This window comes from Caenorhabditis briggsae (assembly GCF_000004555.2).
Source record: "Caenorhabditis briggsae complete genome, chrI, whole genome shotgun sequence".
Classification (NCBI taxonomy): domain Eukaryota; kingdom Metazoa; phylum Nematoda; class Chromadorea; order Rhabditida; family Rhabditidae; genus Caenorhabditis; species Caenorhabditis briggsae.
In genome coordinates, this window is record NC_013489.2 from 575064 (window position 1) to 592218 (window position 17155).

A 17155-nucleotide genomic window follows, 5' to 3' on the forward strand; every position below is an offset into this window, starting at 1 on the left:
GGAATTCTCTGAATTTCTGAATTTATGATCTTCTGAATTTCTGAATTTCTGAGTTTCTGAGTTTCTGAATTTCTGAATTTCTGAATTTTTGAATTTCGAAATTTCTGAATTTCTGAATTTCTGAATTTCTGAATTTCGAAATTTCCGAATTTCTGAATTTCTGAATTTCTGAATTTCTGAATTTCTGAATTTCTGAATTTCTGAATTTCTGAATTTCTGAATTTCTGAATTTCTGAATTTCTGAATTTCGAAATTTCTGAATTTCTGAATTTCGAAATTTCTGAATTTCTGAATTTCTGAATTTCGAAATTTCTGAATTTCTGAATTTCTGAATTTCGAAATTTCTGAATTTCTGAATTTCTGAATTTCTGAGTTTCTGAGTTTCTGAATTTCTGAATTTCTGAATTTCTGAATTTCGAAATTTCTGAATTTCTGAATTTCTGAATTTCTGAATTTCGAAATTTCTGAATTTCTGAATTTCTGAATTTCTGAGTTTCTGAGTTTCTGAATTTCTGAATTTCTGAATTTCTGAATTTCTGAATTTCTGAATTTCTGAATTTCTGAATTTCTGAATTTCTGAATTTCTGAATTTCTGAATTTCTGAATTTCTGAATTTCTGAATTTCTGAATTTCTGAATTTCTGAATTTCTGAGTTTCTGAGTTTCTGAATTTCTGAATTTCTGAATTTTTGAATTTCGAAATTTCTGAATTTCTGAATTTCTGAATTTCTGAATTTCTGAATTTCGAAATTTCCGAATTTCTGAATTTCTGAATTTCTGAATTTCTGAATTTCTGAATTTCTGAATTTCTGAACTTCTGAATTTCTGAATTTCTGAATTTCTGAATTTCTGAATTTCTGAATTTCTGAATTTCTGAATTTCTGAATTTCTGAATTTCGAAATTTCTGAATTTCTGAATTTCTGAATTTCTGAATTTCTGAATTTCTGAATTTCTGAATTTCTGAATTTCTGAATTTCTGAATTTCTGAATTTCTGAATTTCTGAATTTCTGAATTTCTGAATTTCTTATCTTAGATTTTCAAATTTTTCATGAATTTCAAATTTCTTTAATTCAATAGTTTCAGTCGCTCTTCGAGAATCAAAAATCTCAACTCTCCATCAAATTTTCAATTCTTTGGATTCCAAAATTTGGTCCACAAGAATTCCACCAATTTCCAAACTTCCGGATACTGTAGTTTGTGTCGCTTGCTCAAAACTTCCAAATATTTTTAAGCTGAGTAATGTGGAAATCACCGCCCATCTGTTTTCAGACTCTCATTTATTCTATGTAAGTTAAATTTATTTTTTTGGAACAAATGAATTTTCAGCTCATCCAATTTGGTTTCACCCAAAAAGACTACGATTGGTGGGAGCAATTTTTGAAGAACTTGGCTGAATTTACAGTAATCCAAAAAAAAGGTATTTCCAAAAATTTTGAAATTCTGAAGTTCCGGGAATATCAGAAACTCGAATTTTCCAAGAAATTCAGAAAACTAGAAATTCGGAAATTCAGAAGTTCAGAAATTTAGAAACACTAAAATTTTCCGAATTCCTTCTAGATACAACGACTGAGAACGGTCAAAGAGATGCGGAAGAACTTCCCGAATCATCTGAAGTCTCTTCTGGACCAATCGCAATTCCAAAAGTTATCAAGGCATCTGGAAAAGGGAGTTGGCAATTTCAGGATTATCCACTATTTCATCCGAACAATCAGCCAGATAATAATTCAATCACTGGTGATTAATTTTAAAAGAACTTTTATGACCTAGAAAATTTACAAAGTTCTTATCCTTTTTTTTAAATTTTTTTTAGGTCAAGAATTGATTCATGAAATGGAAAAATTGAAGAAAATGATAACTCTTGAACCGATGCCTGAAGAATATAAGGAATACTTCTTTTTTGTCAATGCCAGATTTCCAAAAATGGGATTAAGGGACCGAGCGGTTAGTTAATTCTCTGAGCTTTCTTTCTTAATCCTTAAAAATTTGTAAAAACTGTAAAAATTCGCATAAAAATTTTTAGGCCTTCTGTCGTTTCTGTGACCATATACCGCTGTCGCCAATGGCATTTTTTGTTCATCTGTTCAGTGATGAGCATATCTCGAATTTATCGAAATTCAAAATCTCCAAATCTTCTTTCGAGTTCTGGGCCAACCATTTGAATCATTGCCGGCGAATCGCAGCATTTCGAAAATCCCATGAAATGAGTTATCTTCCATTGTTCGATGGAGATATTTGGGATTCGGATAAGAGTCGATTGGAGAAAGAGGAAATTCAAAGTCTCGTTGAATCCTTTTCCAACATTTCGGAGGATGATTTCATCAATGAGAAGGTTTACGTATCGGTGATCTTTAGAAATCCCAAGTTTAAGGTAAGTTTTCTGAAGTTCCTAAAATGAAAAAAAAAACAAGAATTTGACGAGATGGGGGATCGAACCCCCCCCCCCCCCAACCTTCATATTGATGCGGAAAAGCTCATCCGGCTGCTCCACCACGAATTCACAAAAGAGAGAAGGGCGCAAGGGCTCCGGGACATTTCGCCACCGTGATAATACAGGCAAATGGATAGACTTCAGGCTACAAAAACAATTTTAGAGTTTCGAATATCTTTTTTCTGACAGGACACATCTTAAAATTCTGTAAAATTTGAAATTTATTTTTTCAAATTTTTTCAAAAAAAATTTTTTCGGATTTTTCAGGGCTTTAAAATGTGTTCCATCAGAAAAAGCATATTTGAAAATCCTAAAATTGTTGTTGTTGTCGGAAACCTATTCATTCGTCTGTATTGTCACGTTGGCGAAATGTCCGGCGGCGAAATGACCTAGTGGCGAAAAGTCGCAGTGGCGAAACGTCCGGTCGCGAAATGTCCTGGAACCGGCGCAAGACGTATAAGAAAGAGAGTCTATTTCAGGATTACTGCCAAGCTTGCAACACTCAAATGCCACTACGAATCTATCATTACGCGAAGCATCTATACTCCGAAGAACATTTATCCAATATTCGTGAAGTTTCACAAAGAGACATTGACTTTTGGATGCACGCCTTCAGAATTCCCGCTTTTGAGTTCATGGATCCATCGTTAGATGAGACGATAATATGTAATAAGAGTTTCTCGATGCTTTCTATGAATGTTATGATTTTCAGACAAACCAATTTTCGACGAGATCCCTTTGTTGGAAACATATGGAGGACCAAAGAAGCTGAACTATTCGGTGATCGAGCAACTCGTGAAATTGGCGGAAAACTTGAAAGCGGGAAGAGGAAACGAGTATTTGTCGAATTTCTATGACATGTTTGCGATTCCAGTGAGTTACTGGAAGATTTGTAAAATACCAGTCGGTTTACGTCTCTTTGGTGGTAAACCTCCTGTCTCCCTCTTACAATAGCCGCAATTTTATAAAGAGGTCCCATCACTTTTTCAGGGGCTATATTTTAGGGTCTATGCACGCAAATTAGAAAATTAGGAGTTTCTGAGCTTAAGAAATTCATTATTTGAAAACTCATAGTTTCACTAGTTTCGGAATTTAATATCTCTGACATACCTGTAGATCACCTATGAAGAAAGTTACATGTTATCACAGCTGCCGGGTTAAACATCTTGATTGGTTTACTATCAAGCTTGTAACTTTTTTTCCTAGTCAAAATACAACAATGCAACTAACATCATCTTTTAGGTTTTGAATTTTTCTATCAGATTCATTTTAATTAAACTGCTTTTCAGCGCCGATGCAACACTTGTGGTATAGAGTTTCCGAATCTTTTCAACAATCGAAAAAACATCTTCCCAGTTACGAAGCACATTCTCTCGGAACGTCATCTAAAAAAACTTTTCGGAGTTCCACAGGCTCATGTCAATTTTTGGATCAATTTTTTGCATCTTGAAGTTAACGAGAAAAAGATAAGACCAGTTGATAAAGTTAGAATTTTGTCTAGGAAAAGTGAGTGTTTCGTTTTTTCTTTCTCATTAGAGCGTACTTCTTCCAGATACCTGTCCAATTCCATTGATTGATTTCAAGTTGGAGTCGGATTTTATGGAACAAAACGAACGACTTCCGAAAATCGATTGGCTTTACGGGATTTTTGAAAAAATCAAAGAGGACGAGTTGAAAAATGAGCCTATTAAGTTGGGGAATACAGGAAAAGAGTTAGTGGCACAGGAAGTCATTTGTTATGCTTGTGAACGAGCGAAAGAAAGTTTCGAGAATAATTTTCAACTAGTGACACATATTTTTTCAAGACGACATGTTAATTATGTGAGTTTTTGGAGCTTTTGGGGATTGTTAGGATTTTAGGGGTTCTCAGGGTTCTTAGTTATTCTCAGCTTCTATATTTTCTACTTCAGCTCCTCAAATTTGGTTTTTCTGAAAAAGCATTCATATGGTGGAAGAACACTCTAGAATCGCTCGTCAATCCCGAAGATCTTAAAATTCTGGAAATTTCGGGACCAATCGAGGAGAAGCCTCAATCCATCCAAAATGAAGAAGCGATGTCAGAAGCTTTAGAGAAATTGAAGAACTGTGGTATTCCGGATGATTTGGATTCGGATTCGGATTGATCGTCTTCGGATGAATCAGATTCAGATTCAGAATCAGAACCAGAATCATATGATGATTTAAGGGTGGAATTAGAGCGAGTGAGTGCTTCTTGGATTTTCGATTTATTTTCAAATTGAGATGCTTCCAGACATTCCAAGGATACCATTATTGGACAAACCAGAAGACGGAGTTGAGATGAGCCATTCCACTAGAAATCCTCTCTGGATTCTTGGTGCACGCATAAGAGAGCGTTGTACCGAGCGGCAAATATTGAGAGCGCAGAGCATGGTGAGTTTCAGATGGGCATAACGCGGTTCAAACTTGGAATTTTCATGAGAAATAAAATGACCGATGTAGAAGTAGGCCAGATCTACAAAGTATTATATAACCCGATTACATTGAAAAGACGAATTCCAAGATAGAGACTTTCAAACAGTCGGGTCCGCAACATTGGCCGGCGCATAACTCGCTTCAAACATGGTATTTTTAAACGAAACAAAAAGTAAATTGAAGAACTTGAGAAGAGCTACAGAATGATACATAAACTGACCATATTCAAGCGTAAAATTTTGGAACAGTGACGGTATAACAGGAGAGCCCGAAAAAAACGAACCGGATAACGCCCGCCCTTTGATGCCCCAGACTTTGATCTAAATTATCACGGTTCCTGATAAAGTTATCAAAAATTATAAACTACCAAAATGTTTAAGACAATATCAGGATTATTTTATCAGTTGACTATTTTTTGATATCTTTCACAGGATTCGAGGAAAATCGGCTCAAAATAAACGCCCTGTTTTTCAGATATTCTATGAAATTCGTTGCACATTTTGCGATGAAAATTTTCAAGCAATTAAACTCGGAAACCTATTATATACATTTTGGCACATTGCTTCTCGTGGGCATTGGGAGAAGGTAAGTATCAATGGAGCGCGTTAGCTCACCTCCACTCTTATATAATTTCAGATGAACTACATGGCGCCAACATCAGAGCTACAGTACTGGAAAACCTGGGCAAACTGTATTATTCAAGATACAATTGTAGAAAGTGAGCCTGATTTGAAAAACTATCGTAGCTGAATTTTTAAATTCAGACATCCCAAAGGTGCCAATGTTGGATCGTCCTGATTCTCAGCCAAACGAGGTTCTAATCTCAAGTGAGCGATTTTTTCAAACTTTAGAAAAATGAGTTTTTTGCATAAGAACAAATGGACCAAGTTCTCGGAGAACTTGGAAAAACTCTTGACCAAATAAAAATCATAAACTATGACAAAAATGTAAGAATTCCAAAAAAAGTTTTTTTTCCAAATCATGATCTTCAGGCTGTGCTTTGGACCTGTTCCTACTGTAGTGATTTGAAATTGTTTGTCTATTTTGGTACAAAGTTAGAGGCTTGGGATCATATCACATCTGATGAGCATAAGGAAAAGGTATGAGCTCTTTATTTTGAATTTCCGCCAAATCTCTCTTTTCCAGATGGTTAATAAGTGCACCGAGGCTGAACTAGAATATTGGAAGGAATGGATCACAAATCTGGAGATCATGTCAATGAAATATGAGAAAAAAGATTACGATATTTGTGAGAAACAATTTAAAACGCAAAAAAACTCAAATTTTCAGGCCAACGCCTTCACGGAGACATTTATGATAGGCAGCGAAGTGGGTTTTTTAAATTTTTTTAAAATGCAATACTTGTATTTTAGACGTACTAATTATCTTTCCAGTGAAGGATATCAAAATTTTGTCAATTGATAAAATATTGGTGATAATGTGACACACATTTTATTATTTAACATGTTTTTGATATCTCTTGTAAGATCTGAGAGAATTGAGCTCAGTGTGATCAACCGCGTAGACCAGTCGGCGGCGGTGCGGAATTTATCCCTTTATCAGTTGACAGGTTTTTGATATCTCTTATATGATATAGCTTATATTATAATTGAGCTCAAAGTGCAAAGCGTTCTATATGGTATTTTAAGCTCTATTTGAACTTACGGGTCCCACGAGGGTTTATGTGACCATTAGGAATTTGGGATCCTAATTTTTTAGTAAAAACCCATTTTCAAAAAAATTTTCAGATAATATGGAACCTTTCAAATTCCTATGAAACTCGTAGCCTTGAATTTTACAGGTCATTCGAGAGTTTAAAGGCCCTAATTAAATTTTTTAAGACTTATTATCAAAATTATTGATATTTTAGCAATTAGCGAGGTTTTCATGTTCTACGAGACACCAAAACTCAAAAAAAAAATCTAGAATTTTGAACAATAAAAACTTTTCAGATTCTCCACGAGTCCCGCTTATCGACCTACCACAGCCATTTGACACTAAAATATCGAGTGAGTTGGGTAAAAAAAGAAAACTGAAATTCTATGGACATTTCCAGGAGACCGCTTCAAACTAGTATACAATGGAAATCGCGAGCTTTTGAGCATTCTAAAACCGTGTGAAATCACTGAAAAGCATGTCGATGTAACATGTCATCACTGTCCAGGATCACCGAAATTCGCCACTGTTTGGGAGACGATGCAACACGTGTTCAATGAAATTCATGCTCAGAATGTGAGTTTGGTTGTTTCATTAGGGTGAAAATATGGCAAAAAATTCGGAGGGTACAAAAATTCGGGTAATTTGTACCGAATTTTTGTATTCTCCGAATAATTCGCCTGAAATTATCCATTTTTCAGATCAATTACATTGGAACATCGAAGGATTTTTTTCACTATAAGCTACTACTGAAACGAGTTCTGGTCAAACAGCCATTGCCAGGTAAAAAAACTGTACTTGAAAATGGGTCCATTAATATTTTTATCAACTTAAAAGATAAGATAGAAAAACTTAAGAGCTACAAAATGATATTACTTGGAATACTGTATCTTGTCTATGAACAAAGTTCCAAACCAAAACCCTCCTCTACGCGGTCAATTTCTTGGCTTTTTGTAACTTTATTCGTAGGCAAGATACAGTATTTTAAACTATATAATTTTGTAGCTCTTAAGTGTTTTTATATTATATATTATAGTTGGTTTAAAAATATCTGACCTGAAAAAAGATATACCACGAGGAACAAGTAGGCTCGCCCTTCTAGTAAAGGTACGATGCTTCTACGCGCCATATTTCATTAGGGCGCGCTTGCACAAAAAAGTTGCCAACTACAAAAAATGAAGACTTAAATTTCGTTGAATATATTCTGAAATTTTGAGACGAATTGGACAATTCTAGACTACTTTCGTAGGATGTCAAAGTTCCCTTTTTCCAGAGCCTCGTGAACAAACATCAATACCAAAACCAACATCGAAGGAACTCTGCTACAAACTGGAAATGTGTGTACTTCCACTTTTCCCCTCCCCTCTATTCAGAGAAACTGGCAAGTACTGTCGCGGACCAACGAATCGACAAATCCTTTTCATTCAAAGTTTGAGAGTCAGAGAAGATGTCAAGTTTTTCGAGAAACCTGTGAGTCCTATCGATTTTTCAAGAAAAAAAAACAGGAATGTTTTTCTTTCAGATGAAGTGCTTACTGTGTCAACTGGATATGTCGAACTTCTCAATTTTAGATGTTGCACGTCACGCATTTTCAATCAAACATCTTGAAAAAGTAGGTCAAAAAGTTTGGCTCTATTGTGGCTCAGGACGTTTGCCCCCCTCCATTTTCAAGATTTTTGAGATCCAATTCTAAAATTTTGACAAAAAAAAACAAATCAACATTTCCAGGCTCTGAGTCGTTGCAACATGTTTTTCGTTGAGGAATTCGAGTGGTGGATGGAAAAACTGAAGACGTCGTCGAATTTGATACCTTCTGAACCATCAGAATCTGCAGAATACTACGTCGGTGGATTAAAAACAATTATTGGGAACAGATATATTCCAGGTTAAAAAAGAAGAGCCAAGTTCGCTTTAATGAGAATATGTTTTAGTTTTCGAAAAACTCACCGAGAAAGAATTGAATTTGATTTCAAATGTGGATGAGCAGAAGGTTCGAGAAAATGAGGAAGTTTTGTTGAGACGGGTAATTTTTAGAGTTTTCCAAATTCCTAAATTTTCAAGTTTTTTGCAGTTCGGCGGATGCATCTACTGTGACTTATGGATTCCGACACCAACTGATATCTTCCCTCATTTCTTTTCTGAGCAACATTTTGAGAAGGTTTGTGGACATCGGGATAAACAGAAACACAGAAAAATTTTGAATGTTCAGGTCCGTGAGCATCATCCAGTGAAGCAGTTTGATGTGGACGATGTGATGAGTCTTGTGAAATTGTGCCAGAAATCGGATTGTTGAATTTCGAATCATTTTTTTGCATAATGATTATTTTTGACTCCTGGAAATTATTAAATCTTTTCTATCCTAAAACTGTGAATTTCGTTTTGCCCATTTTGTACTGAAAAAGTGAAAAAAACAGGTGTCTTTCAGTAATCGGTAATTAGCTGAACACCTAGGAATATTTTATACCCTTCAAAATTTTAAAAGTGATCGGTAACTAGGCAGCCCAGTTCCAGACCTACTGTCACTCGGATACAGGTCACCCGGATCCAGGTCACCCGAATCCAGGTCACCCGAATCCAGGTTACACGGCCAGGGTCGCCCGGATCCAGGTTATTCGGATCCAGGTCACCCAGATCCAGGTTACCCGAATCCCGGTCACCCGGCCAGGGTCACCCAGATCCGGGTTATCCGGATCCAGGTCACCTGGATCCAGATTACGCGGATCCAGGTTACCCGGATCCAGGTTGCCCGGAGCCAGGACCCAGGACCCAAGACCCAGGACCCAGGACCTGGGACCCAGGATCCCCGGGTCACCTTCTCTGGAGCCCAAAATTTTAAAGTGATCGGTAACTAGGCAGCCCAGTTCCAGACCTACTGTCACTCGGATACAGGTCACCCGGATCCAGGTCACCCGAATCCAGGTCACCCGGATCCAGGTCACCCGAATCCAGGTTACACGGCCAGGGTCACCCGGATCCAGATTACGCGGATCCAGGTTACCCGGATCCAGGTTGCCCGGAGCCAGGACCCAAGACCTTGGGGAACTGGAGAAAACTATAGGAAACATTTTGCCAAAGTTTGGGTATAGTTTTCTCCAGTTTTATAGTTTTCTCCAGTACTATAGTTTTCTCAAGTTTTCCCCAAAGTTTCAGCCAGATTGGAACACTCTCCGAGTTTTCGCGGAGTTTTTTTTTCCTTTTTTGCCGACTCCCTGAATAACCCCATTAGAAAAATAATTGTGTCAATAAATAGTTTGCTTTTCTCTACCAAAAGAACAGGTTGAGAGATCTCTTGCTCATTCTTATTGTAGCGTATGCGTCTCTTCAAGGGTTCCGCGTCTTAAGACATCCTTTTCTACTTCAGTGATGACTGAGAAAAGAGAAAGTTCGGTCACAGGAATGTGGAGATAAAGAAATACGAAGTGACGCAGACATATGGAGGGAAAGAAATACGAAGTGACGCAGACATACGGAGGGAAAGCCGAAAGAATCACCTATTTCTGACTCTCTTATTCTCGTAGAAATGACCACAAATGAAACAGTATTCTTCATTCGTGGTGGGTGAGTTTTCCAATTTTTCTGAATTAAAAAAATTAGAACTTTTCCAGTTACATCCTACTTGTCGACCTAGAGTCATGGTACAATAATGGATTTGTTACATCTGAAGATGAGTTCGAATGTTTGATGGGAAGAAAAAACGAGTTTGTACGATTAGTGAGTTGTTTATATTGTGTAAAATGTAAAATAACATAACAATTCCAACAAAAGTTTTTTTCCAGAAGACCTCATCAAGAATTATGGATGTCGATTTCCATTCCGTCGAGGCAACGACTCGCTTGTTGTTAATGATTTTGGTTATGGAATCAGTAAGTTTTTCACACTTTTGAGAAAGCTTAATTATCTCGGTTCCCATAAGAGCTATCAAAATTTTGCAGACAAATGAAATGTTAGTGATATTATGACAAACATTTTATTAGTGGAAAAATGGATGACATCTTATATAGGTAACGAGAAAATTGAACTCAACGGAGCGGTGTTCCAAGTCACGCGCCGACTGTGACCGCGTAGCTGCCAGTTGAGCTACGCGGTCCCATCATTTCAAGTTAAGTTATCTCGGTCTCTATAAAAGATATCAAGAATCTGTGAACAAAAAAAATTATGCGGACATTATGAAAAACATTTCATCAGTTGATAAATGTTTGATATCTTTTGTAGCAAACGAGATAATTGAGCTCAAAGTCTGAGAAAAATTGAAATACCAGAAAACGAAAATATCCCCCCGGAAATGACCAAATACTCAAAAGGACAACTATTGGGACAAAGATCCATGAAACGAGATTTCGAATTAAACCTGCCTGATGACATTTTGAGAGAGGTGGGACTTATGGACCTTATTGATTATCCCCTTCTTAATGTGGAAAACGAAGAGGATATGATTACAGGTAAACCTTTGACACCCTTTCATCTTGCTCCTGCAAGTTTTGAAAATATGGATTGCAGTAAACAAGGTTCTGAAAGAGTTTCATAAGCTGAGACAAACATGGGTGCTCCGAAATTGGAATTCGGACTATGCTGAATATTTTGAGTATCTGGACAGAGGATACAAAGGGAATGGTTTCAAGAGAACACAGGTGGGACTATCAGAAATCTGAAAGTAACTAGAACCTTTTTGAACTTTCTGAAAATCTTTCAGCCAATCTGCCGAATTTGTAAAGAGACACCAAAACACCTGATGGAACATTTATTCGGCTCCTTTCATACTTTGTATATGAAGAACTATAGTGTCTCACTGCGTTCCTTTGAATTCTGGTGCCGAAAACTTCAAGAATGTCTTGAAAAGTGTGGAAAGATACCTGGAGTTGATATTCGCAATTATGAACAGGGCACTCAAGAAGTTGATGAGATTCTAACAAATAAAAAAGAGCAGAAGAAGGAGAAGATGCTTGAAGGTTAGCTCAGATTCAGATTAAGTTTCAAGTCGAGTGGTTTTCAGAAAACGAAATAGTTTTACCGTCATACTCTCGGAGCCAAGTTCTGGCCGAACGATCGTTGAATCGAAAGTTTGAGCTGAATTTGTCGGAAGACATTTTGAAAGAATTAGGACGTACGCATCTTATTGATTATCCCCTTCTTAATGTGGACAATGAACCAGAAGAGGATAGGATTACAGGTGAATTACGAAACCTGTGATAGAAGGGCTCCTCTAACTGTTTTTGTCAGTTTATAACTTTTCGATATCTTTAACAGAAGACGAGATAGATTAGGTCAAAATTGAAAGTGTGGATAGAAGAGGTGTTCTGTTATATGTAGATTGGCAACCGCGTAGTTCGAGCTGTAGTGAACGACACTTTGAAGTTCGGAAGAGTATAATTGCTTCAAATAGCCCCTTTCTGGGAAGTTTGAATTTCAGGAAGAAAGGTCCTGAAAAAGTTCAATAAGCTGAGACAAGCTTGGGTGATCCAAAATTGGAATTCAAAATATGCTGAATATTTTGAGTATCTGGACAAAGGGTACAAAGGAAAGCCAATCTGCCGCGTCTGTAAGAAGCAACCAAAGAACATGATGAAGCATTTGTTGCTCATCCCTCATGCTGTATCTTTATCGCGATATAGTGTCTCTCGGCGTTCATTTGAATTTTGGTCCCAAAAACTGCAAGAATGTCTTGAAAAGTGCGGGAAGATACCTGGAGTTCATATATTCAGTTATGAACAAATAGTTTTACAAGACGTTAAGGATCAAAAAGAGCAGAAGAAAGAGATGCTTCAAGGTTAGTTGAGATTCAGATTAAGTTTCAAGTCGAGTGGTTTTCAGAAAACGAAATAGTTTTACCGTCATACTCTCGGAGCCAAGTTCTGGCCGAACGATCGTTGAATCGAAAGTTTGAGCTGAATTTGTCGGAAGACATTTTGAAAGAATTAGGACGTACGCCCCTTATTGATTATCCCCTTCTTAATGTGGACAATGAACGCAAAGAAGATAGAATTACAGGTAAGCCTCATTTTGTTAAATTTGACCCAATTTACCGTAAACACTCTAACAGAACGCCACCCGAATCGTCAAATTTGAGCCTATGTATCACATTTTCTGTGAAAGATATCAAGAAGTGTTTAACTAATGAAATGTTGCTGATATAATGATAAACATTTTATTAGTTGACAACTCTCCCATATCTTTTAAAAGAAAAGAGATATATAAGCTCAAAGATAAACTTGAAACCAAATGAATCTCAGAAATTGCAACAATCTCGCCTTCATATTCTCGAAGCCAACTCCTGGCCCTACGATCGCTGAAAACAACAGTTAATTTGAATTTGTCCGAGGACATATCAAAAATTGGGACCTATGGACCTTGATGTCAAAAATGAACCAAAAGAGAATAGAATTAAAGGTGAGTCGGTTCTTACTGTATATATTTTCCTTTGTGATTTACAAATAACTCAAAAGGGACGCGGGACTCCTATAGTGGTGTGTAGTATGAAGTCATGGGCTAATGCAATGGGTCTTCCCGCTAATAGTCCAAAAGACAACCTTTGACAAAATGAAATTGGGACATTTGCTTTTCCAGAAAATAGCAAGTTGGAATTGTCGATAAATGATCAATTGACGGAAACGTTTAACGACGAAAAGATCGAGATAGAAGGTAAGAAAATACAAAACATCTCGAATTAATTTTCAAACCAAATGAATCTCAGAAATTGCAACAATCTCGCCTTCATATTCTCGAAGCCAACTCCTGGCCCTACGATCGCTGAAAACAACAGTTAATTTGAATTTGTCCGAAGAAATATTGAAAGACTTGGGACCTATGGACCTTATTGACTATCCCCTTCTTAATGTGGACAATGAACCAGAAGAGGATAGGATTACAGGTGAGCAGTAAAACCGGGAATATGTAGAAGTAAAACCTGAAAATTCAAAATTGTATGAGTTTCAGGAGACTCAATCTTAAAGGAATTTGATAAGCTGAAACAATCTTGTGTGATAAAACATTGGAATGTATTTTATGCCCTTCATTTTGAGTTTCTTGCCAGAGGATACAAAGGAGATGGTTTGAAAATGACACAGGTGAGAATTTCGGACGTTTGGAAATGACTAAAACCTTTTTTGATCGTCCTATTAATCTTCCAGCCAATCTGCCGCATCTGCAACATGACACCAGAGTTCGCTCTGGAACATTTATTCAGCTACAAACATAAAGAAAAGCTGAAGTCCCATAGCGTCTCGTTGCGTTCATTTGAGTTTTGGTCCCAAAAGTTCAGAGAATGCATTAAAAGAACTTTTAAGGTTGCTTCTGTTTCTGTAACCGTAGCCCAACCCTTACAGTGGGACAAGTTCTGAAGTTGACAAAGAATCAAAATATGCAGAATTGGAAGATGCTTGAACGTCGGTTGGTTTATCGATAGATGCAAATTCTGATTTGAAGCAGTTCTTCCCTTTCTCTCTCCCCCCCCCCCCCCATTTCCCCTTCCCTTTATCTGATTAAAACTTTCTTATTCAATAAAATAATATATTAATCCACTGAACCACCTCGTCTTACCTACCAAATAAAGAGCCACCTACTAGTGGCCTTTATACCCATTCCCTTTTTACTGTACTTTGCATTCTTTTATTTTATTCAACCTGATTATTCAATAAAACCATATTTATCCACTGAACCACGTCGATTGTCCACCATACTAAAGAGCTAGCTACTACTAGCCTTTATACCAAAGTCAATCTTGAAGGATGAACAAACTAGAAAACCTTGTCAACGATTTTTAAAATGATTTTTCAAAATGAAAAACAACAGTTTTATTATGACTAAAATGATTTATATATGAATTGAATTTAAATAAAAAATCACATGGAGAAAAAAAACGAATTTCAGAATTTCGGGTTTACAGACCCTCCTCAAATCTTCGGCTTTCCGAACCACCTGAAATGCAAGCAAAAAACACAGTGTCTTCGAGATAGTTACAAATTTATTTTTAAAAAATTAATTTTAAAAATCCAAAAAAAAAATTACGATCATTCAGTCATATTGCGGTTCCTGAAATTAGGATCAAGTTGGAAAATGAACCAATAATTTTATAGAAATTCACATTAAGGAATACGCCTCTGGATTCTCGTTTGTTTGGGAATACCTCGAGGTATTTATATATTTCCCGCAAATTTCAGAAGTTCGATGAATTCAAAAAAAAGAAACCGACTTACGGTGCCCCGCTCTCTATGCAATATCTTCTACTGGAAGAGTAGAATACCTCTGAAAATTGATGCACATTTTTTTCGATACATTTTGTTTTGACCTACCTGAACTAGTCTGGTAACGATGTCAACGTTCTTTAAGGGTACTGTTCTGAAATTTTATTTATTGAGATTTTGCTAAATTTTTTGATTTCTCAAAAGCTGAAATTCCTGTCATTGCTTTTCGAGATCTGTTATCTCAGTTCCTATAAGAGATATCATTAATTTGTAAACTACAAAAATATTAGTGACATTATGATGAACATTTTATCAGTTGACAAATTTTTGATATCTTTTACAGGAACCGAGATAATTGAGAAAAATGGGAAGTTTAGGACAACGGCCTGTTAGAGCACTTATGTACTTGAGGTCTGTCAACTTTGAGCTTAGTTATCTCGGTTCCTATGAGAGATTTCAAAAAATTATCAATTGATAAAATGTTTATCAGAATATCATTAGCATTTTTGTAGTTCACTCTTTTTTGATAGCTCTTGTATGAACCGAGATAATTGAGTTCAAAGTGCACAACTTTAATTCTCTAAAAATTCAAATTTGGTTCGTTCTATTAGAGCATTTAGAGTAGGTTTTACGGAAGTTACTGTAGCTGTATTTTCGAACATTTTGGGTCTCTGAGTATTTCTAGAATTTCTAATTTTATTCCAATAATTTGGACTTTTTTGGGATTTTTGATTTTTTGGAATTTTCTAGAATTTTGTGGAATTTCTGAAAACCTGAAATTCTGAAAAGGAGAAAACATTTTTTTAATCATTGGAATTTTTATTTACATGGCACCGGAAGCTACATTCGAAACGAACCCGTATTGTGTACAGGATATTGAGGGGCGGGAAATTCGAAAAAAAAACATTTTTGGGGCAAAAATTAGAAATTTACAAGAAAAAACAACTAAAGCACTGACCCGTTTTTCAGGGGAAATGGGGAAGAAAATGAAAAGAAAAATGATTAAAGTGCTCCTAGTATAGGAAATTTTGAGAGAAAAATATGAAAAAAAAAGCAAAAAAAATGAATAATTGGGAATCAACAAACAGCTTCGGCCATCTCCATAACTGGCTCCAGAACTGGTCGGAATTTATTTTTGGCTCCAGAATTTCTGCGGCCCATTGGCTCGTCTGGGATCATATTTGGATCTTGTTCGGGGCTCTGAAATTTGGAAAATATTGATTTTCGAACCGAATTTTCGAATTTTTGGAATCTTAGGATGTTTCAAAATTTCAAAATCTCCAAATCACTAACCGCTGGTCTCGCTGGAATCGCAATATTCAAGTACACATCAGGCAACAGTTGTTCCGGTTGTGCCTCATCTCTCACCAGCCGCACGGAGCCAGAGTTTTCCTTTACGTTCTGTAATCAGTGATAAGAAACCTTGTATCTCGTGATAAACTTTTTTGAAAAGAAAGTGTATTTTGATTCGGCTAAATGTTGTATCAAAAGTTAGCAATTTTTGAGCTTAATTATCTCGGCTTCTTTAAGAGATATCAAAAATTGGTCAACTGATAAAATGTTTATCATAATGTCATCTACATTTCATTAGTTGACACAATTTTGGAAGCTCTTACAGGATTCGAGATAATTAAGCTCAAAGGGCAAGTATAGAATGACAGAGCCTATACTCAAGGTCTATCAATTTTGAGCTCAGTTATCTCGGTATCTATGAAAGATAACAAAAATTTGTTAACTGATAAAATGTTTATCGTAAAAATTTCAGCATTTTTGTAGTTTACAAAGTTTTGATAACTTTTATAGATGCCGAGATAACTGAGCTCAAAGTTGAATTTCAGCTTTGATCAGTATGTACTAATTAAAATACTAATTAACTAATTAAAAATAATATTTACCTGCTCATAGGCAATCAACTGTCTCCAGAATCCAAGGTTCGGTCGGACCATCACTCGCTTGGACTTCATCAGATGATAAGCCTCACGAAGGTTTCGGCATCTGGAAAAACCAGAAGCTCAAATTGTGACACGTGGTTTTTAGGACAAACATTTGCATAAGGGTTTGCATTTAGGGTGGGAAAATTGGAAATTGTTTTGTTTCAGATGAGAAAATTCTTGTTAGAAAATGATATCAGAATTGTGGGAGCTTTGACTTCTATGCTAGCGGTTAAGCTGTACGGCACTCGCTTTACTCGCTCTTTCAAGCTCAATTATCTTGGTTCCCATAAAAGATACCAAACATTTGTCAATTGATAAAATGTTTATCACATCATTATTGATATTTTTGTAGTTAACAAGTTTTTGATAACTCTTATAAAAGCCGAGATATACGCTCATGACATTCGTGATGGCAAGGCTCCACGTCCAGCGTCTAAGGAGGTCTCAAAAGGAAGTAAAATCGCGAAGCACGCCCGCCAGCTCTCGGATACACTTCGCAACCTTTCCATCATCAAAAAGTAGTGAT

General features: G+C 36.3%; 3 protein-coding genes across 3 annotated transcripts in view; 2 read left to right on the forward strand and 1 right to left on the reverse strand.

Annotated features, from left to right (window-relative positions):
* The window catches only part of CBG00288, a gene marked incomplete at both ends in the record, with an annotated part of 13815 nt that extends 5004 nt beyond the window's left edge, over positions 1-8811 (forward strand). Inside the window, 26 exons of the mRNA XM_002638662.1 lie at positions 1085-1287; positions 1328-1418; positions 1559-1735; positions 1812-1942; positions 2022-2369; positions 2909-3095; positions 3142-3302; positions 3719-3935; positions 3982-4250; positions 4340-4517; positions 4681-4820; positions 5337-5447; positions 5499-5580; positions 5627-5676; positions 5855-5962; positions 6009-6111; positions 6153-6191; positions 6815-6871; positions 6919-7094; positions 7220-7301; positions 7792-7988; positions 8041-8130; positions 8247-8403; positions 8450-8541; positions 8590-8676; positions 8728-8811. Of these exons, the coding sequence (XP_002638708.1) occupies positions 1085-1287; positions 1328-1418; positions 1559-1735; positions 1812-1942; positions 2022-2369; positions 2909-3095; positions 3142-3302; positions 3719-3935; positions 3982-4250; positions 4340-4517; positions 4681-4820; positions 5337-5447; positions 5499-5580; positions 5627-5676; positions 5855-5962; positions 6009-6111; positions 6153-6191; positions 6815-6871; positions 6919-7094; positions 7220-7301; positions 7792-7988; positions 8041-8130; positions 8247-8403; positions 8450-8541; positions 8590-8676; positions 8728-8811 (3617 nt within the window). The remainder of the gene's footprint in view (positions 1-1084; positions 1288-1327; positions 1419-1558; positions 1736-1811; positions 1943-2021; positions 2370-2908; positions 3096-3141; positions 3303-3718; positions 3936-3981; positions 4251-4339; positions 4518-4680; positions 4821-5336; positions 5448-5498; positions 5581-5626; positions 5677-5854; positions 5963-6008; positions 6112-6152; positions 6192-6814; positions 6872-6918; positions 7095-7219; positions 7302-7791; positions 7989-8040; positions 8131-8246; positions 8404-8449; positions 8542-8589; positions 8677-8727) is intronic.
* Positions 8812-10038: 1227 nt separating this feature from the next.
* Positions 10039-13852, forward strand: CBG00286 (the record flags this gene model as incomplete). The annotated part of the gene is made up of 13 exons (XM_002638661.2): positions 10039-10076; positions 10124-10229; positions 10295-10381; positions 10891-10957; positions 11016-11146; positions 11209-11464; positions 11509-11685; positions 11926-12282; positions 12327-12503; positions 13080-13154; positions 13207-13383; positions 13449-13579; positions 13643-13852. 13 exons carry the CDS (start codon positions 10039-10041, stop codon positions 13850-13852), a joined length of 1989 nt encoding a protein of 662 aa, XP_002638707.2.
* Positions 13853-15772: 1920 nt separating this feature from the next.
* CBG00285 overlaps positions 15773-17155 on the reverse strand; it is a gene marked incomplete at both ends in the record, with an annotated part of 2053 nt that continues 670 nt past the window's right edge. The window contains 3 exons of the mRNA XM_002638660.1: positions 15773-15895; positions 15989-16096; positions 16591-16690. Coding sequence (XP_002638706.1) covers positions 15773-15895; positions 15989-16096; positions 16591-16690 — 331 coding nt within the window. The remainder of the gene's footprint in view (positions 15896-15988; positions 16097-16590; positions 16691-17155) is intronic.